The sequence below is a fragment of the Panthera onca genome, chromosome A1 (genome assembly GCF_046562875.1).
Source record: "Panthera onca isolate mPanOnc1 chromosome A1, mPanOnc1 haplotype 2, whole genome shotgun sequence".
NCBI lineage: Eukaryota > Metazoa > Chordata > Mammalia > Carnivora > Felidae > Panthera > Panthera onca.
In genome coordinates this window covers 62,787,300-62,809,217 of record NC_138339.1, presented here as the reverse complement: position 1 = coordinate 62,809,217, position 21,918 = coordinate 62,787,300, and the positions used below count along the sequence as shown (strand labels likewise).

At 52.6% G+C, this 21,918-nt stretch overlaps 1 protein-coding gene across 1 annotated transcript in view; it reads right to left on the bottom strand.

The window, feature by feature from the left end:
- Positions 1-21,918, bottom strand: part of ERGIC1 (endoplasmic reticulum-golgi intermediate compartment 1) — a 103,228-nt gene that overhangs the window by 18,605 nt on the left and 62,705 nt on the right. The window contains exons 4-7 of the mRNA XM_078446878.1: positions 19,121-19,215; positions 15,444-15,568; positions 6,868-6,972; positions 1,966-2,026 (exon numbers count right to left, since the gene is read on the bottom strand). Of these exons, the coding sequence (XP_078303004.1) occupies positions 1,966-2,026; positions 6,868-6,972; positions 15,444-15,568; positions 19,121-19,215 (386 nt within the window). The remainder of the gene's footprint in view (positions 1-1,965; positions 2,027-6,867; positions 6,973-15,443; positions 15,569-19,120; positions 19,216-21,918) is intronic.

The window sequence follows — 21,918 nt, the reverse complement described above, 5'->3', positions numbered from 1 at the left end:
AAAAATGGGGAATCCTATTATGAGCCCCACATACCTTATTCCCCAGGTTCAGCAATTAACAACACACGGCCGATTTTTTCATCCCTACCCTACTGTTCCCCCCGCCCACCCCATTTTATTTTGAAGCAAATCCCAGACATCACATCAATCCATCCACAGATATTTTAGTTATGTCTCCATAAAAGATAAAGACTCTTAAAAAACAAAACACAACAACCACAATGTCATCATCATGGCTAAAACATCAACAATCACTCCTCAGGAGGAAAACAGGTCACTCCAAGTGGGGGTTACTTGAGACAAGATGCTCAGGGAGGGCCTCTCGGAGGTGGTGGCTTTTGAGCGGAGACCTATATGACAGCCCTCAGTGGGAAGGTCTGGGAGCAGAGAGGGCAGGCAGCAAAGGCAAAGCCCTGGCAGGGACACCAAGCTGGAGGGCCGAGGGAAGGAAAAGCCAGCCCTACCCCTGGCTGCCTGTTGTCTGATCTAATGCATTTTCCTTCCCACGGAAGCCAGCCCGGGATGGCTTTCGTCACTAGCCCTGGGGCAGGCAGGGTTTTCTGCGCATACACTCTGGTTCCTTCCTCGCTCGGTTCTATTTCAGTATCAGGCCGCCGAGGGGTCCATGCTAACTGCAAGTGCATGTGGATGGCCGCCTTGGGACGGTGTGCTGCCCTTACCCAGAACTGCAACGACTACACCATCACCCGAAGGATCATCACCCTCACTTACAATCAGACATTTGCATGAAAAGAAGGCACTGCTCACACTCATATGCTGCAGGAGGCGGCACGGAACGGGCGCGCACCCAGGGGGAAAGCAACAGGATAATGTAAATAAAGCAAATACCGCAAATATCACAGACATTACCGGAATGGTAAAAAACTAGAAAAAAATAGACAGACATTTTCCATGAGAAGACAATGCCTTAATAGAGCACAGCAGAGCTGCTAGATGGGCAACCATGCCTCTGTCACCACTGGAAAAACTGTACAAAAATTGTGGTTAACGTAACAATGTCAAGTACAAAAATCAGAAGGTAAACTGCCGTCTACTTGCTTTGAAAAAATGACCTCTGCTGATGGACAAGGTTCACGGGAACACAGAGAAATGAAAAGTGTGATTTGTTGTGGGGCGGGGGGGAAGGGTAGGTCATGGACAGCTGTTTTCTTTTGGGTGAATTTCTGACTATCAGAGAGAACAGTGTATTTTAAGAAACAATGCGAAAAGCCTTATGGGTAAAAAAAAAGTGAGCTCAGGTGAGGAAATAAGTCAAGGTAACCTGTCTTGCAGGATCCAGCGGATGAATGCATTTAAGCAGACACGCCACCTGGACCCATTCTGTGCGTGCATCCGTGGCCCTAGGTGTGTGCACATGTGCATGTGTAGGTGTGTAAACATTCATTAGATGAGGCCACAGACAGGTGTGTACATACGTGTGTCAGCGTGTAAAGACATGGGGCCCTCTTTACTTAGGGCCAAGATGCCAGAATGCTGAGGGGGTAGACAGCTCAGGGAGGGGGCACTGGTGGGTGGGAGGGGCTCAACCAAGAGGAGAGTATGGGGTTGGGGGGCGGCCCAGGTGGTCAGACCTGACTGGGCCATCCACAGCCCTGTTCTCACAGTGCCACTGGAACCAAAATAAATTCTGGCTCTGCCATGACTCCCTGTGGGGATCTTAGGTGATTATATTGCCTAAGAACAATCACGTGGCATGAGAACAATAATGATGATAATAGCTGGTATTCACTGAGCACTTATGATGTTGCCTAGGGCTGTCACATACTTTCCCCGGGGGGCACAGGTCCCCTCCTTTGTAAGACGGGGCTGGTTCCACCTTCCTCACAGGCCAGCTGTGGGAACGAACGAAGCATTAACAGCTCTGCTCACGGTGAGTGCTTGATAAATAAACGTTCCCTTCTTCTCCCCCTTTCCCCGCCCCCAGTTGGGATATGGGATACATACGGTTGGAGGTGAGTCTGTCTGCTCCCCCGAGAGCGTTGAAAGCTCCATGGACATTCTGGACCTGTGGAGAAGCACAGTGAGGGGGCTGACCTCAGAATGCCACCACCTCCAGGTATAGCCCTGGCCGTGAGGGGACGGCCAGGTGCGACCTGGTTTAGGGACCTTACCCAGCATGGTCTGTCTCGTAGAGAAGCTGTGGGGAGCAACAGAGAGACACGGGACGGGTCTGGCACCCGGCAGGCACTAGCTTGCTTCCCATCTTGGGTACCTCTAATGTGCCACTCTGTCCTGTGTACTTCTAGCCATCTCATTTAATGCCCCTAATGATGTACTGTTGACCCCATTTTACAGAAGAGCAGACCAAGGCTTGGAGAAGCACTGAAACTTGTCCAGCATCACACGGCTGATAACTGGCTGAGCCAAACTCCAAATTCAGGTATCTGACCTCAAGCCTGAGCTCTTTCCATCAAGGCACTCAGGAAATACAAGTGCAGGTGAGTCTAGGTCCCAGCACACGCCTCCTGAGATCCTCTACAGCTCACAGTTCTCTGAGGACCCAGGGCTGCTGGCCTCACTGTATCTGCTACAGAGAACATGTAGCAGTTGTGGGGCTGAAGGCCACACCCTACCTATTCCCTGATGATGAGGGGAAACCACGTCAGCCATAGGAAAATCTAAAGCAGGGCAAGGCATGGGGCACATGGGGCATGCCACCATGGGCATGGTTAACAGGAGTTGCCAACGTAGACACGCTGGAGGGCTTCTTGGAGGCAGTGACACTGACACCCAGGAAAGTGGGAAGTTAATCAGGCAAGCAGCATGTGTGAAGGCATGAGCCTGGAGACTGAGGAATAAACAGAGGCCTGTGTGGCCCCAGAGGAAGGAGGTAAGAAGCAGGAAGTAGGGAGGTCAGAGAGGTAGGTGAGAACAGGCTCCTGCAGAGAGGGCCACTTCAGGAACAGTGGGAAGTAGCTGGGTGGCCTGATCTTTGATCCTGGTCTCAGGTGGCTGACGTCTATCGAGCACTTAACAGAGCTGCATACCCTTAACAAGTCCAAAGAAAAGGAAAATCTGTCCAGTGCTGCCTTAGGGAATGACAATCTGACGACTTGGTTTCTAACCCAAGAAGATGGTGGTTATGGACACGAGAGCGAGAATGTTCCCTCCCACAGTCACGTGTCATGGTTTTATCTCACATTCATTTGTACGATCACTTGATTAACTTCTGTTTTCCCCTCTACACTGTAGGTTCCACAAGAGCAGGGACCGTGCTTGTCCTCAGCAACGTGCACAAGGCACATCACGTGCCTAATAGGTGCTCAAGAAATATTTGTTGCATGGATGATGGATAATGGATGGGTAGATGGAGCCTCAGTTGTTTTGGGTTTTTTCCACTTAAAGAAAATCCTATTTCCACCATAACCATGACCAAGAAGAAGGCTGTTACTGCCCTGTTCTGTCCACAGCACACAACAACACAAGACCGCCCCCTCTCCTACCCATCTGTCCCCTTCCTTTCTCCCTGCTACCCAGCCTCAGTCCGCGCCCTGGCTCCCCTGGCCCTGGCTGCAGCCCTTCCGTCACCTCCACTCTGGCCTCACGGCCATCCTCCACACAGCAGGCGGGTGCTCTAACACACCAACCTGCCCGAATCTAGTAAAACTCAGCTCTCTGCTCCCATTCCAGGACACTTCCGCGCCCTCTCTGCCACCTCCGAGGAGCGCTCACTTCCCAGGCTTCATTACAGAACACCATTCTGACGATGTGGACACCTGCTGATTCATTTTTTCTAAAATAACCTTGCGGCTCTTTTATATGAAAATGACCAACTGGGCGTGTCATAGAGTGGGAGATGTGGGAGATGCCCCTTTGCCCATGAGACTTCCCTGTGAGCCTGGCCAAATCCTCACTCTCAGGGCTTGACTTACATGTCACCTGAGAGGTCACCTCCCTGACCTCCCAGGCTGGGAGGTACCCTGTCCCTGCTCCCATATCACTGCCCAGATGATATGCTCATACCTCTGCCCCTCTGCCTCTCTTGTCCTTAGCCCTCCTTGTCCTATATCATCATGTTTATTTGTTTGATCTTTTCTTCTTTTGAGAGCAAGAACCCTGTATTGTTTACCCATCATGTAGCCCCAGGGCCTGGCACAGAGCAGAAATTTCAAGAGGGTCTGACGGATCCATGACTATACGGGGCACAGTGACAGAAGACCTGGGGCCAGACATGTCTGGTTTCTTAGAAGCTGTGTGACCTTGGGCAAGCTACTGAATCCCTCTGACCCAGTTTTCTCATCAGGAAAAATAAATGCCATCCAGTATCCTTGAGGGGAGTTTTTGTGAGGATTCAACAAGATGTCATCTGTAATGTTGCTCTCTAGGTAAGAAAGTGCAGGCTTCCGGGGTCAAAACCTCCCACAGGGAAGGAGTGTGGTGTGGTACAAAGACTGGGTTTGAACTCTGCCGGTGCAGAGCTGAGTGACCCTGGACTCACGACTCCACGTGTCAGTTTCCTCCTGTGCCCACTAGAGTTCACAGAGACCACCTTCCCAGGGCTGTGGTGCAGATTTGGTGAGCTGGTGGGTCCAAAGGCAGCTAAGAGACTGCCCAACACCTAGTATATGGAGGGCCCACTGCCTACTACATGCTTGTGGTTTGTCAGCTACTGTCCCACTGGGGGTGGTGACCACCCCACATCCTGTCTCCTTCATGGCTGTGTGAGCCCCTCAAGGGCTGGCAGCATGCTTTTTTTTTTTTGTTTAATTTTTTAATGTTTGTTTATTTCTGAGAGACAGAGAGAGACAGAGTGTGAGCAGGGTAGGGGAAGAGAGAGAGGGAGACACAGAATCTGAAGCAGGCTCCAGGCTCCGAGCCGTCAGCACAGAGCCCGACGCGGGGCCTGAGCTCACAAACCGCGAGATCATGACTTGAGCCGCAGTCGGACGCTTAACCGACTGAGCCACCCCGGTGCCCCAGGGCTGGCAGCACGCTTTATCTTGCAGGGCCTGGTGCAGAGTGAGGGTACAAATAGCAACAACAGTGGTAATAGCTCATTTCACTGACCACTTACTCTGTGCCTGGCACTGTTCTAAGGGCTTTGTGTGCATGAATTTGTTTTATCTCTACTACAATTCTATCAGGCGGGTACTATTACTGACCCCATTTTACAGATGGGATAACTGAGGCCCACCAGGAATAAATACTTTATCCAAGGTCACACAACTAGTAAGTGGTGGAGCCACGATTTGAATCCAGAAAGACAGGCTGGGAACCTCCACACGACAACCCCCTGAATGGAGAGATGGGACGATATGCGTGGTGAACCCTGTGTGAAGTGAGTCCATAGTCCTGGGGCAGGCCGAGTGTGTAGTTAGGGAGTCTGGCTCATGACACTCAGGGAGGCCAGGATTTCTCTGTTCCTAAGCCCTGTCCCCAAGAGGAAAAATCTCTGTGATTTCCAAAGGGACTGGAAAGGTGATGATTGGGCCACTCAGGCCGGGCACAAGGGGCCACCAGGAAAGAAGCACGAGCCACGTGCAGTGGAGAGAGGAGGTGTGAGCATGCACACGTGCTTAAAGGGCAGTGTGCACTCAAGAGGGTGCATGGGGACGCAGAACCAGCAGTGTGGCCTGAAACCAGACTGTTGATTCAAACCCAGGCTCTGTGACAGACTGCACCCTCCCTGTGCCTCAATTTCCTCACCTGTAAAATGGAGAAAATAAAATACCCACCTCTTGGGCTGCTAAGCATGAAGAAGGTCATGCTTATAAAGAACGGTGCTTGGCAGGTTCACGTGAGTGGGGCAGTGCAGGCACGAGCGTGTATGTGAGACCTTCCAACGTGGGTGAGCCTGCGCACTTCCGGGTGGTGTGTGTGAGCTGTGTTTGTGCAAGGGTCTGAGTGTGTGTCCATCTGGTATGTGTGCTTAGGGATGGATCTTAGGGTGTACGTAGGAGCACAGGTATGTCTGGGCATACCTTTCAGTGTGTGTGATGCGTGTGTGCATATAAGTGGCATAACGTTGTATGTGCTGGGCTTGCGGGCCTGTGTGAGCCCCATGTGCACACCACCATTCCTGGAGGGACCCCACCCCCCAGCACCCTCAACCAGGATCCGGGATTCTCATCAAGCAAGGCTTGGGGGCAGGACCTGGGGTCCCAATCCCAGCACTGTGGCTGGAGCAATGACTTCCCCGCTCTGAGCCTCAATTCCAGAATCCACCTTTAGGACCACGGTGAGCGGTAGAAAAAAGAAAGAACATCCAAGCTCCCCTGCCTGCGGCTGGTAGAGAGTGGGGGGGGGGGGGGGGGGGCGGCGCGCCTGTGTTCCGTCCCCTCACACTGCTGCCATGGGTAGGGAGCTGCTGGGCCAGGCCCGCTGAAGGCGGCCCTCTCCATCATGACAAGGACTGTCAGAAGGCTTTGTCCACTGTGTTACCCCTATTTAGTGGCCGTGGGTACTGGGCTGGAAGGCAGAAAGGGCCACAGAGGGGAGCGGGCCGGACTCTGGCATCAAACAGATCTGCTGGCAGACCCTGGACAAGAGGTTTCTCTGGGCCCAGCTCCATGACTGTAACACGCGGTGCCTCCTTGTGCCTCATAAGGCTGTGCCAGCACGGAGAAAGCACCAGCACTTAGTACTTGCTCATGAAAAGCAAGTCCCTTTCCCCACCCTCCAGGTCTCAACCGAAGGTTCCAAGTCCAGTGCACTGTCAATAAAACTGCAGTCGCACGCCCAGAAGGAATGATACAGAGGAGCTGTTTGATGGAGCAGAGACTCAGAGGAGGTGACCCCTCTACACGTCATCTCTCTGTGCCCAGAGAGGACAGAAGTCTCCGGGTGACACAGCCGCCTCGCTGTATGCCCACCCCAGTCATGTCACCTTGAGTGTGCCCTGCTCACCTGCAGTGTGTCCCCAAAGGAGAGCTTGTGGATGACATGGGTCATGTCCGGGTTCTGTGGCTGGGCTGTGGCACTGTGTGTAGACACGTGGAAGTTGCCTGGGACCTGGGGGGAGAGATACAGGTTTCAGGAGTGTCGTTGGCTGCCGCAGAGGGTGGGCTGCAGGTCTTCACTCTGGTGTCGGACAGCTCTGGATTTGGATCCCAGCCTGGTCCAAGCCATGGGACTCTGAAGGAGCCGCCGCCCTTCCCTGAGCCTCAGGTTCCTCATCCGTAGAATGGGCGCAGTAGCAGAGGCTACCCGAGGGGGCTGCTGGGATTATGGGAGGAGGAAATACACGTGAGGCATCCAGCTGGGCCCCTGGCACAGGCCAGAGCTCGAAATGGCAGCTGCCCACCAACTTCCTGGCTGTCGGCCCCATAGCAGGTTGAGGCCCACGGACCAACCGAACCTGCTCAAAATCCAAATCAACACCACCGTTCACCCCAATTTGCCCCATCACCTTAGGCTGGGGGATCCTTGAAGGCACGGCTGTGGTGGCCTCCTCTCCTCCCTGGGCCTTGAGGCCCTGGCAGAGCACAGCCCAGGAGAGGCACTGATATCCTGTGACCAGGACCTCCCTGGGTTCTGCTGGGGCATCTCTGTTGCACTAAAAGGCCCCTCCTCCACCAAGCTACTCAGGCCAAGCCCTTGGGATCATCCTGGCCCCCTACCTTTCTCTCACACCTGGCCTCCTGCTCACCAGGAAAGGCTGTCAGCTCCACCCTCACGACATGTAGCACCTGACCTTCTCAAGCCTCCAGTGCTCCCCTGGGGCAGCTTCCTCACTGGGCCCCCAGCTTGCACCCTTGGCACCCACAGGCCCTCCCCCAACAACAGCCAGAGGGGTCCTTCTGAACCCTACCTCTGATCGTGTCACTCCTCTGCTCACAACCTCCTTTGTGTACTCCCTCTGGCCAGGAACGGCCTACCGTGGAGGTCCTACCTCAGTCCTTCGTACCTCTGACCCCTTCCTGGAACCCTCTTTGACATGGCTCTCCCCTCCCTGTTCTCCCTCAGGCCTCTGCTCGGGGAGCCCCCTGACCCCGATTCCCCAAACCCTTTGGTCTGCTAAAGCACTCAGAAACACCTGCCACCGTATCTTTATCTCGTTCTATTCTGCTTCCTCACCGGGGAACGTAAGCTCCACGCTGGTAGGGAGTTGTGTCTGATTTGCTCTGCACTCCCCAGACCCTGGTAGATGCCCACTACATTAGGTACTGGATGAACGAACAAACCAAAGAAAGACATTAATTCTTAAAATAGCATTTGTGGGGCACCTGGGTGACACAGTCAGTTAAGTGTCTGACTCTTGATCTCGGCTCAGGTCATGATCTCGCGGTTCATGAGATGGACCGGGCTCTGTGCTGATGGTGCAGAGCCTGCTTTGGATCCTGTCTCTCCTTCTCTCTGCCCCTCCCCAACTTGTGCTCGCCCGCTTGTGCTCTCTCGCGCGCGTTCTCTCTCTCAAAATAAATAAACATTGAAAAACTGTTCTAAATAAAAAGTAAATTCTGGAAATAGCATTTTTGATTGTGACATCTGGTAATTTCTATTCTACAGAAAAGAAAACTAAGGCTTGGAACAGTGAAGACACTTGCTAAGAAACATGCCAAGAGCTGTGGTTTGAACTCAGGGATGCTGGCCTCCAGACTCCGCACACTGAGGCTGGACATGATACTCCGTCCTGCCATTCACCTCAGCAGCCCTGGGTTGATGGCCACACGCAGCCATCCTTTGGGACGTGCTGGTTTTGGGAAGACAGCTCAGACAAGAACCTGACCCTGGACGAGCCTCTGGCCTGTGGTGACACAGGTCTGGAACAGAAAATGAGACTGCGTGACCCACACTAGACCAGAGAGATGTAGACCGTGGGGGCCGTGGGGAGGGCCCCCAACTCAGTTGGGAGTGTTCCGAGAGGGCTTCTCAGCAGAAAGGACCCTGTTGTGCTAAGGCTGTAAAAATGAGTCTGCAGTACTCGGGAAGAGGGGGAAAGGCATCAGAGCCGATGGGTCAGCATGACGAGTATGGAGGTCAGAAACTGCCCGGTTGGTGGGCACATGTAAAGAACTAGAACGGTCTGCAGGGGTGGTAGCGGCAGAAAATAAAGAGGCATAAGAGGGAGATGGGGCGGTTCAGTAAAGGCCCCAAATGCCATGCTGAAAACGCAGTTTATTTTATTCCAGTTCAACGAACTGCATCAGAGGAAGGAATATGGCTTAGAGCTTCCGGCTAAGCAGCAGTCCATCGAAGTCTGCTTGTTTGGTAAGCATGCCTGTTCCGAACACAAAGCTGTGGGCTGCTCATAGAAGTATTCCTGTCCTCACTAGGGCCTGGGCTTTGGACTCACCTGGAAGGTACCAGGCTGACAGGGTACGGCCTGGCCTCGGCTCACAGGTGAGGCTAGAACGGAGCCTGAGACGTGGGCCTCAGGGGCCCAATTACCCATGGTAGAATAGCAGCTGAGCTCCACACTCCAGTCCAGCCCCACTTCTCAGCTGGGGCGCCTTGGGCAAGGTCAGTAACCTGTGTGCCTCAGTTTCCCCATCAGCAAGATGGAGACACTAGCTGCAAAAGGTTACTGAGAGGATGAAACAAAGTGGGGAGTGCAAAGCCAATGGCAGCTGTTATTGGGCTGGGTTCCTAGCATGAACGTGTTCGTCATCAGAGCCAGGACAGAAGAACCCTCCTGGAAGACAGAACCACATGTACACAGGCAGGGCATGGGGAAAAGCCCACTGTATCTTAAAAAAATATGTTTAAACTTTATTTTTACTTATATAAATAATAAATTATACATTAATATTATAAAAAAAAGGCACATGATCGGGGGGCCTGGGTGGCTCAGTCAGTTAAGCATCCGACTTGGGCTCAGGACATGATCTCACAGTTCATGAGTTCGAGCCTCGTGTCGGGCTCTGTGCTGAAAGCTCAGAGCCCGGAGCCTTCTTCAGATTCTATGGCTCGCTCTCTCTCTCTCTCTCTCTGCCTCTCCCCCACTCTGTGTTTCTCTCTCTCAAAAATAAACAAAACATTAAAACAAAAATTAAAAGAAAAAAAAGGCACATGATCAAGTGAGGACTAAAGGTCCCGTTGTCTATCACCTCTGGAAGAAACCAATAGCGCCCAGCACGTGTCCTTTGGCGTTCTTCCCTGAAGTGAGTGACACGGGGCCTCCGGTGGGCAGAGTTCAGAATGGGGTTTGGAGGCTGGGCCTCACGCTCCCAGAGTGAAGTGAGTCAAGGAGGCTGGCTCCCGCGCCATCTGCCACCCGCTGCCTCCCCCCGAGGCTGTGACTCAGTGACCCACTCCCCCTCCACAAGGAATCCATCACAGGTGGCTGACTCATGCCAGCACACGCTGGGCTGAAGAAAGAAACGACGACGCTTTTAGAGCCTGTGACTTAGGAACCTACGTCAGTGTCTCTGATAGATTTTAGAAGCGTATAGATGGAGCCAGGCCCCAAACCCGGGCCCATCCTGCCCTCCTCCTGGGGGCTGGCTGATTAAGCGAGGAGTCTGGGCTGCTGGGGGCTGCCGGGGCAGCCTGGAACACTCGAACTTGGACATCTGACTGCTGGCCAACTTCCTGATGGACAGATAAGGAAGCCACGGGGCAAGTGTAAGCCTGATGCTGGGAGATAAAGGGGTGGGGGCCAGCTACTAACCTCACCCATCATCAGGGCACACCGTCACGCTGGCTTTCTTGTCTGAGCACTGCCTGACTGAGAGCTCCTAGGAGGCAGGAACCCTGAACACAGGCAGAGTGGGAGTCTCCACTCCCTGCAAGGGTACGAGGACAGAGGGTGGCCTGAGCCGTGACCTGGAGTGAATGGACACCAGTGGTCACAGCTCGTGTGACCAAGATGCTGGCAAGAAGAAGCAACAGGGGGGCGCAGGGGGAGAGCAGGGGCCCGGTGCCAGGCTTCCTGGGTTCAAAACCTACTTAATCTCTTTGGCCTCAGTTTCCTCAGAGCTGCTGCAAGGAGTAAGTAGGTTAATACAGGAAAGGGCCAGGTAAGAACCCAATCGGTGGTAGCCATAAGGCAAGGGCCAGCTTCACACTTTCCTAGAATCCCTGGCCCTCGCCAGCCAGAGAAGACCAATTTCTTGAACGCCATCCACGCACATTTTAGGAGCACACCTGCACCCAGGTGACAGTGGGTGCCAGCTGATGAGATCACGGATGCTCCCACTGATGGGAGATAAAGCAGGCCAGGGAAAGGGCACCAAGGCTTGTTCCCATCCCCACAGAGTTAAGTGCTTTGTATTTTATTTTATTAAAAAAAATTTTTTTTAATGTTTATTCATTTTTGAGAGAGAGAGAGAGAAAGCGGGCGAGGGGCAGAGAGCAGACTCTAGGCTCTGAGCTGTCAGCACAGAGCCTGACACGGGGCTCGAACCCATGAACCGTGAGATCACGACCTGAGCTGAAGTAGGATACTTAACTGACTAAGCCACCCAGGCGCCCCAAATGCTTTGTATTTTAATTTGCTCATGTCTTACAATCTGTGAGGGCAATGTTATTATCCCCATTTTTCAGATGCAGAAACTGAGGCTTAGAGAGGCTAAACTGCCCAGAGTCATTCATTCAATCAGTGAGCACTGTAGCCAGGATTCTCGACCACAGATAGGTCTGACCCCAAAGAGCAAGTCCCACTCCCCACTCTGGGGGCCCCACCAAAGCCCATCTGAGGGGAGCTGACCACAGCCTGGGTGTGTTTGCTAAGGGGGGAGGAGGGTGCGGTGCTGGGCTATCTCCTGGGTGGTGTTTCTCCTGTGTCCATCCCAGGCTGGGTGCCAAAATGGCCCCTTCTCATTCACTGTCTGGGGCATAAATATTTGTTTAAGCCAGGTGATCATAATACCCCTGAGGGGAGGCTCCCACAACCGGGACTGCGTGTGTGTGTGTTCATCCTCCACCGTCACCCCTCAGACAGGGCTCCCCTTACACCCCAATCTCAGTGGTTTCTCTCCCTTATTCTCCACCCTAACACCCTCTTCATTCTCTTCACGGCTGCTTTACCAAAACCGCAATTTGCTTGTTTGAGTGTTTACCTGTGGGGTGGCTACCACCCCATAATAGACCACAGTGCCATCAAGGTCAGGGACCATGATCGTTCCTTCTAGCACTGCATCCCAGTGCCAAGTGTGGAGCCAGGCACAAAGCACTCAATAGCATGATGTATGAATGAATCAGCAAGGGGCGGGACGCAATGGTCCAAAGAAGTCAAGAAGTGAAATGGGGGTCAGAGGAGAGGGAAGGAGGGACTCCCCGGCGGGACTCCCCGGAGGGACCCACGTCAACGAGGTCTGTGGAAGAGCAGCAGTTCTCCAGGCACAGCAAGAGCCTAGGCCTGCCACCAACTGGCCTATCTCCCTGCGAGCCCACACGCCCGCCTGCCCTCCCTCCTCTCCAAGGCCGCCTCTCCAGCCCGCTGCTCTCTCCCACGTCATTGGCGTCCCCTGCAGCTCCCAGGTCAGTCACCCCACCCACGCAGCACCGGCCCTTCCCCTTTGATCCACGTTCTCTTCTAGATTCTAGGGCCCGCCTAGGCCTGGTTCCCTCCTACCTGCCTGGCGGCTCCTTCTCCTACCTTTCGTCACCCCCCTCATCTCCCCACTCCTCAACGCTGGAGCGTATCAGAAATCAGTCCTGAAACCACATTTGCATCAAGACTTTGGGTTCTTGCATTTGGTGCCACAGGCCCTTTGCCAGTCCGGTGACACGTGTTTTAAATGTTTAAGATGTGTTGAATATATCCAATACATAGGATTATGGAGGAAAGAAATGATGTGTAAGCAGTAATTAAAATACGAAAAAACATACTTAAATAGGCTTCTTTATTACCACAGCAAATAATAAGACCTGGTCACAGGTCAGCTGATCACTCTGATTTCAAAGTAGTGATGAATGTAAACAGTATCTCAAAATTATCTGCAACTATTTTAATGTGATATAAATATCGGCAATTTATTGGTGACAAGTCACAGGTGCTGCTAAGGCTACTATGGTTTGTAGCCAACGTCCATCATAGGAGAAAATGCTGAATTTGAGTCAGAGCTTCATAAAAATCAACATGTCATTTTTTTCCCCCATGCAAGTTCATAGACCCCTTGGATTCAGTCTACACTCCCTGGGGTGTCAGTGAACTCCATGTTTGGAAAAATTTCTACACCTTCTCTCTGGATAGTTTAGCTTAGGCCAATAATCCGCAAACATTCGTGGCATTGGAATCCCCTGGAAGGCTCATTATAACACAGATTAGGGGGTTCTGAAGCGGGGCCCAAAAATCTGCATTTCTAGTAAGTTCTGAGGTGGTACTGATGCTGCTGGTCTGGGAGCCTACTCTGAGTAGCGCTGATGGAGACCTAGGACCCCAACATCATCTATTCACTGATGACCCCCCCCCCACATTTACATTCCGGCTCAGAACACTCTCCCGAACCCCAGAAACACACCTCCAATGTAGTATCTCTGGGAGGAATCCCAAATGAAACACATCCAGAATTGAACTACAGTTTCCCAGCCCTACTGCCCACAGAATCCATGCTTGCCCAGACTTCCATATTCAGAAAATGGGACCTTCTGCTTGTCCAGACAAAGACCTAAGAGGTTTCTTTGATTCCACTCTTGCCCTCACTACCCATATCCAACCGATTGGCAAGTCTCGTTGACTCCACATCCCTAATCTGGCCACTTCTCTCCAACTCCACTGCACACCCAGTGACCATGACCTCTGCTCTTGGCCCCTCCAGTGTGCTCCCTGCACCTGCTCCTATCACCATGAGCTTTCTAAAGTTTTGCAGTCCAACAGAACTTTCTCTGGTGATGAAAATGTTATGTAGTACTAATATGGCAGTCACTAGTCTCACGTGGCTATTAAGTACTTGAAATGTGACTAGTGACACTGAAGGACTGAATATTTCACTTTATTTAATTTTAATGAATTCAAATTTAAATAGCATCACGTGGCTAACGGCTACCATACTGGTATAGTATAGGTCTTTATTTTTTTTTAACTTTTTGAGAGCACGTACACACGTGCATGTGAGCAGAGGAGGGGCAAAGGGAGAGGGAGGGAGAGAGAGAAAGGGAGAGAGAGGGAATCTCAAGCAGTGGAGAGGAGAGGCCCCGAGACTACGTGGGGAGAGACAGGTCCAGTCACACCGGTGTCCCGGCCCAGTCTTGCAGCCATTCAGCAGGAATTGTGGGAAGGGAGGGCACATGCCCTGTCGAAAGGGGCAGCTCCAAATGTCTGTTGACAATGGGATGTGTCCCCAGTGTGGCTAGAGCCTCTGACTTTGAAAATCTGGAACTCTGGGCTCCCAGTCTTTAGCTTTTGGCTCTGACGTGTTTGAATGCTATACAGGACAAACGTAACTTGTCTTTGGGTTGGGTGTGGCCAGTGAGCTTGCAATGTCTGATTCAGATGTCGGGGACCAGAGGAAGGGTGTTCTGAGCAAAGGCTACAAGAGGGCAAGCAGAAGCCAGGAGTGGCCAATGGCTCAGTCTGGCTGGGACCGGGAATGGGAGTTATGGAACACGGGAGACAGCTGTGTGATCTTGGGCAAGACACTCAACCGCTCTGGGCGTCCGTTTCCTCATCTGTAAAATGGTGCCACCTCACAGAGCTATTTTTGCAAGGCTCCGCTGTGATTAATACATAAGAAGAGCTGAAAAGGGTACAGCGTGTGTGGAGCCAAGGTTGCTGGCTCCCGCCAGGGTTCCCTCGTACTCCCAAATGCACTGTGCTCACATCCTCGACTCAGGATCTGAAGTTCCTGGTTCTAGCAACAAAACCACAGTAACACCTGAACGGTCCTTTGGGGGCCTACCAGCTACTTTCAAATGCACCCCAATCTCACTCCTCCCCTGCTTTATTCCTCGTCACATCGCCACCCACCAAAATGCTTTTCAGTTAGCGTGCTGTCTATATCCCCCTACTAGCACGGGAGCTCCGACAGCGCGGGAACTCTGCCCACCTACCCCGTTCCGTGCCACCTACTCAGAGTGGCCCCAGAGCTGACACAGAAGGTGTCCAATAAACGTTTTTCGAATGAATGTGTGATAGCTCATTTAATCCTCATGCAAACTTTGGGAGCTGGGTGGTATCATTCTATTATTACCATCATCGTATCCTCACCCTAAAGACGTAAAAACAGGCTATGATGGGTGGAGTGACTCAGAGGGCGCTGCTTGGCCAAGAGGGGGTAGAGCCGGGATGCACACTCAGGGCTCAGGACTGCAAATCCCATGGTCTTCTTAACGGCCGCTCCCTTCCCCGGCGGGAGGAAGAGCAGCCCCTTCCTGAACCAGCCAGTGGGGGCTCCGTGCCTCTGGGAGCCTGGAACCCTCACCCAGAATCTCAGCAGGAAACGCTGCCGGCCACCCTGATGCTTGTCAGGCCCTGGCTGGGGGGGGGGGGGGGGGGGGGGGGCTTTGTGACCGCACAGCTCTGAACACCCGGATTCTGGGAGGAAGGGGACCGAAGGGATGGGGAGTGGGGAAAAGGGGCCCGTGCAGGGTCTCCGTACCTTGTTGATGCTGAACTGCCCCTCAAAGCGGCAGCCGGCCCCGTTGTTCAGTGGGATCTTCATCGAGTTGTCAATGTGCCCCACCTCGTGCCTGCCCATCTCATCCTGTATGTCAAGTCCGACCACTGCAGGGGCCAAGGAGAGGAGAGAGTCACAAACACCCAGAGAAATGGGGATGGGGCCCAGCCCTTCATCCCTGGACCCCCTCCTCTAATCCATGGACAGGTGGGCCCTGGGCCTTCCAGGCACCCACAGCCTAGGGCCCAGAGCCACAGAGAGGAAGGCAGCCAGCAAGGCTGGACTGAAAGGGAGCAAGCCCACAAGGTCCCTGCCACTGCCTGAGGCTGCAAAGGAAGAGGGGAAGGAGGCCGGGGGGCGGCAGCAGCTAATGGGGCCAGGGATGGAGGAGTGTGGGGCGTGAGGGTGACGACTCTGCTAAACTCAAGACTGCAGGGAGACAGCAGAAGGTCGGGGTGAAAAGGTTAGTCTGAATCCTGGCCCTGCCTCTCGCCAGCTGTACAACCCTCGCCGAGGCACATAAGCTCCTGATGCCTGTTTCTTTCTCTGGAAAATGGGTGATAACAATTAGACCTTCCTTGGAGAATTATGAGGATCAAATAATATGTGTAGAAAATGCTTAGAACAGGGGCTGACGTATAGTAAACGGCAAGTGCTTAATGAACGTCAGCCCCTAATGGTTCTCAGTCTCTGGGTTTGTTGGGTAAGGTTTTAGGCAGGCATTAGTTCATTCATCATTCATTCATTCACACCTTTTTTTTACCCAATGCCTATTCCTGCAGGCCCTGCCCTCCCGGAGCTAAGGTACTTTTCTGGGTTCCTCAGTACACTGAATGGGAAACTTGGGGCTTGGGGGTCCTGGTCTTTGACTCCAATGTGACTCTTTACCCGTGACTCAGCTTCCCAATCTGTAAAATGGGCAGGCCCATGCCAATTGCATCCTTTGAGATGGTTTAAGTGGCACGGCTTTGCAAACTATGAAAACAGACATTTCCCCGAAAGAAGCACTGGAAAGGAGGCTATGACACAGAGAAAGAACTGCTGGGAGCAGTTTTATGTGAGCCAACCCTACAAGGGAAAAATGGGAACAAATGTATTCCTCAGTGGTGGTGGGGAAGCGAGGGAGGGCCCATCCACAGAAGGAAATATGATGTAGTCGTTAAAAATGACGCTCACAGGTCTGTAGTATGTGGGAAACGCTGATGCCGTAACGTTTGGTTTAAGAGAAATGCAAACAGGACTCAGCGGCTCCACCCCTGGGAGCCTGTTGTCTAGATGCAGACATGTCCAGACGTGTGTGCGAGGCTGCTCTGGGCAACTTTATTTGAAATTGTGACGAGTGGAGGCAACCCAGCTGCTTGTCAACAAGGGACTAGTCAATGGAACAGTCCCCTCTGGAATGCGGTGCAGCAGGTACGAGAACTGAGCTAAATCCATGTGTGGGGAGAGGCAGCTCAGAGCAGGGCAGTGACTAAGAGCTTGGGTTCTGGGGCTGCCACTGTCTGTGGTTCCTGGCCTTGCCCCTTACCAGCAGTGGGACCTCGAGCAAATTCCCTAGCCTTCCTGTGCCTCGGTTTCCTCCTCTATCCTAGGCTTGTGAGGATTTCGAAAATTAAAATAGTACTAGGTGCCAGACACCCTTCTAAGTGCTTTCTACATAGGAATGCACCATCCGAGCATCCCTGTGGGGAAGATAATATTATCAGACCCATTCTATCCTGGGGGACACTAAGGCACGGAGAGGTTAAGTAACTTGCCTGGGATCGTACAGCTAAGAAACACTGGAGCGTGGATTAGAACCCACAGAGTTTCGATCCAGAGGCCACACCCTTTGGCCATTCCACTGGAGTACGTCTCATCTTAACGCACTAACACAGCCAAAGGATTCAGGACGGAGCCTGGTTTGGAGCAGGAGCAGAATCAATGGCAGCTGTGGTGATCATCTTACCAATATTATGAGTAACGTAAGAATAGCTCCAAGATATTAGCATAAAAAACAAGAAACCCCAGAAAGGTCCCACGCAGTTGGGTCCCAATTACATGAAAAGTAAAAAGAAAAAACAACACCCGCCACCTAAACATGATACGCGTTTGTAGACGGGGGGGACAGACACACAAGGCAGGCACACAAACACAGGGGTGGAGAAGGGGTGCCGGCTGCTAGCAGGGGCTTCCTCTGGGGTGGATGGCACACTAGGGAACACGGACTTCAACTTTTCTCTGTTTGTTTCTGTATTTTGAACGTGATTTTTTTTAAGCCAAAAAAAAAAATATTCCTGTTATTAGTTAGCAATAAAATATCACTTTTTAAAGCAGGATAGGAGATTGCACACACAATGTGATCTCAGCCGTGTTTAGAAAGGCGCAGAAAGGAAGGCCAACGGGATGGGATGGCGTCAAATGTCAACTGACGCTGTCACTGGGGGTGGAATTATGGGCGATTTCTTCTCCCTGCTGCTCTGGATTTTCCAAAGGTACAATGATGAACGTGCATTTTTTTTTTTTTTTTATAATAAAAATCTGTTCTCTTAAAGAACAGCCAGGGTGCGGAGCTCGAGTGTAAGATGCCTGGGTTCGGGTTATGGCCCCACAGAGAGGCAGCGCCCCGTGGGCTAGTGCAGCCCCAAGCTTAAGGTTGCCTGGCCCCTCCTGGGCCACTGCCCATAGCTGGGACGCAGCCTGGAACCACATCCCTTCCCTCCCCTACCCCACTGGTCCCAGTCCTCTGGCCTGACTAAGAATTTCCTTGTTCCAGAGACACGACCTACTCCTGACTGAGAAGCTGCCAGATGAATTATTTTTCTAAGGGAAAAAGAAAAAATAAAAATAAAACCGACCTATTTCAACAGGTTCCCTGGCTTGGGGCCCACTGTGGATTCAAAATTGTGATGTAATTCTCACCAAAAGCAATAACAGAACTGAATCTCTCCCTATCTCTGCCTGTGGACACACCCAGTGTTCTGTCCTTCAGGAGGAAGGGCGTGGGTGGGAGAAGGGCCTGCATCGGGTTATGTGCCAACCTGGGGCAAAGGGACACTAGACATCCCAGTCCAGGAAGGGACACCCAGTCCACTCAACAAGAAGTCTAGGGACCGGCTCATCAGACCCTCCCGGAAACCTCAGGCAACAGATAGCATTATAAACCCATTTTTATAGATGAGAAAACAAGCTCAGAGAAGTCACACCTCAGCCTGGGTCAGAGTTTTAGTGAGCAAAAGAGGTCTGAGGTCTCCTTGCTTTAAGATGCTTGAGAGGTTATATGACCCTGCCCCCCACCCCCCACGGCACCCTACAGCCTCTTGCCAAGATATGGGTAATAACAGCCCGGCCCCCTTGCTATGGGGCAGGATAAACTGGTTGTCAGTCACATGCCACAGCTCCCCGTGAAATCCGGCTGAAAACATGGCTACCCTCCAGAGGTAACCCCCGTTAGCCATTTCGAGGACTTTGTATTCTACAAAACCTCCAAATGCAGGCACATTTGATTACATTCCACACCCCCCCACACCCCCAAAAGGAACAAGGAGAACCTTATGCGACCTGCTATTTGTAGCCTGCCCTGTTTGCTGACTTGTCCCGGTTATCTTGTCATCTCTGCACACTCAGCTCTGCCTAACAGAGGGGCCTTGCTGGAGCAGAGGGCTGTTGGGAATACTCACATTCGCAGTGCAAATTGGGTAAACTGATGTTCAGGCTGACGTCAATTTTGCCCCCGCTGTCCTTGTCCGGGTCATCGACATAGAGCTCATTCACGCTAAGGGAGACAAGTACAGAAGCCTTCACTGAGAGGGGGCACCCATCACAGATGCCGGGGACAGCCAGGAGCCATTTCCCTTGGTGACCACTGCTCAACCAACCATCTAGGGGAAGCCTATCTGCTCAGGCACAGGGGAGCAGGGCTCCCATCTTGAGGGCCTCTCCAAACACTGGCCTTACCACTCAGAGGGAGGGGGCTGGGGTGGTGACAACGGGCACGGCTTTTGGCGTTAGACAGATTCAAATTCCAATCCCAGCCCTGCCATTTTCTATGTGAGCTCGGCAGAGCCCGTCTTCGAGTGGGATATCACCACCTACCGTTAATGGGGTGGTCTGAACACTTGAGTGAAAAATGGGAGTCTTATTAGGCCGCAGGGCCTGGTACCTCCAGGCATATGGTACCCTAGTCCCTACTCTCTGGAGCCATCTCCCACTCAGCTGGGAAGTGGGGATTCCCTGGGCACTCACCCTCGATGCTCGGCCCTCACAAAGCCCTGGGGCAAACACCAGGTCCAAGATGCAACTAGACGTGACTAGTTTATTAGTGTCCTGTGGCTGCAGCATAAATTATCACAAAGCTGAGGGCTTAAAACGAGTCACATTTATTATCACCTTGCACTTCTGGAGGTCCACAGTATAAAACAGGTCTGCGGGGCCGTACTCCTTCTGGAGGCTCTACGGGAGAATCCTTCTAGAGGCTGCCTAAGTTCATAGCCCCTCCTCCACCTTCACACCCAGTAGAACCACACAGCATCTTCACTCCTCTCTGGCCTCCTAACTTCCTCCTACAGCAGCTCTGGTCATTTCATCTCGCCCACCAGATAACTCAGGGCCATCTCCCCGGCACAAGAGACTCGACACAATCACATTTGTAAAGTTCCTCTGGCCACGTAAGGTCACACGTTCACAGGTTTCAGGTCTTTGTGAAGAGAGGCACAGTTTGGGGGCAGGGGGCCCCATGGACAGTCATGCCACCTTGCTATCTGGGACCAGGGCGCCACAACAGGACCTGTCAGCAACGTGAATTTATTCAACAAATACTTTTCGAGTGCCTGCTACCTGTCAGGCACTAGAGACAGTGGGTAACGCAGTCAGACACGGTCTCTGTCTTCATCAACCTTAGAGACACCACTCACCTCCTTAAAAAATACCTTCCACCAACTATGATTATTGCTTGGTTGGAAAGTTGTGGGGTGACAAGGGAGGGATAACAGGACAAGTGACCTCTGGGGAGAATGGGCCAGAAGGACTTCTCTGAGGAGATGGGAGCGGAGGCCTGAAGGAGGAGGAGGCTGCCCCAGCAAAGAGGTGGGGGTGGGGGTGGGGATCTTTGGGACAGAGTGTGCAGAGGCCTGGAAGTGGCTGTTTTGGGGAACTGAGGAAAGGTCACTGTGGCTGCAGCGTAGAGCGAAGGGAAGTGGGCTGTGTGATGCAGCTGGAGAATGGGCAGGGGCTGTGTCAGGGAGGCCCGGAGGCCCTGGTAAGGCCTTCACACTCCATCCAGACAGAGTGCAGCCGCATGGTCAGTCTTGCCCTTTAACAGGCTTCCTCTGCAAGGAAGACTGACCGGAGGGGCCACTGTGCACTGGGGAAACCACACGGAAGGCAAGAGATGGCCTGGATTGGGTGTGTTGTGGGAGGGGGGCGCGGGAGGGAGGGATGCCAGATATGTCAGCTATGGGCCGTGGGGGGCTCAAGGGAGGCATGCAGGCAGACCGCCATGTGTCTTTCTGGAAACATTTGTTGGGCTGGGAGCTCCTGGAAGAAGAGCAGTGAGGAGGGAAAGGCACTGAGTTGCAAGTGGCTGTGCTGAGCTCGAAGTGTCGTAGAGGCATCTTTGACGAGCCGCTGAGTGGACGCCGGGTGGCCATGTCTGAAGGCCACTTCTGATTCCCAGAACACTCCCCAAGGGGAGAGGGGACCGAATCTAAAGGCTCGGCCCAGTGGGCAGGTATGGGGGCCGTGCTTGAAATGGCTGGGCTATGGCTACTGAAAGAATTAACTAGGGTCCAGCATAGGCTGTAAATAAAGGCTTGCAGCTCTAAGCAACTAGACTCTAAGAAAGCCTTGTACATGGCCACATCTCTGGGAAAGAATGAGTCAGGTCAGGGCAAGGGCATTTTGTTTTTACTCAGAGCCTGTCTTTATGCCCCTAGCACGTAATATGATGTAGCTGGTGCTCAATTAAGAAACAGTGGGGTCCAGGGGCACCTGGGTGGCTCAGTCGGTTAAGCCTCTGACTCTTGGTTTCAGCTTAGGTCATGATCTCACAGTGTGTGGGGTCAAGCCCCACATGGGATGCAGAGCCTTCTTGGGATTCTCTCTCCCTCCCTGCCTCTGCCCCTCTCCCCTGCTCTCTCTCTCTCTCTCTCAAAATAAATAAATAAACTTAAAAATAGTGGGCTCCAGTCGTGAGACTGAGCCTCACATCAGGCTCGGTGCTGCTTGGGATTCTTTCCCTCCTCTCTCTCTCTGCTCCTCCCCCACTGGTGCACATGCACGAATTTATGCATTCACACATGCATGCTCTCTCTCAAAATTAACAAACTTAAAAAAAATGTGTAGGAAAAAAAAGAAACAGTGGGCTCAAAAAGTCACCTGGGGCATGTTTCCTTGCACGGGTCACAAGGATGCTCCTGAAGACAAGAGAGTGACAGATGTGGTTTGGCCTTCAGACTGTTGGGCCTCCAGGCCACGAAGT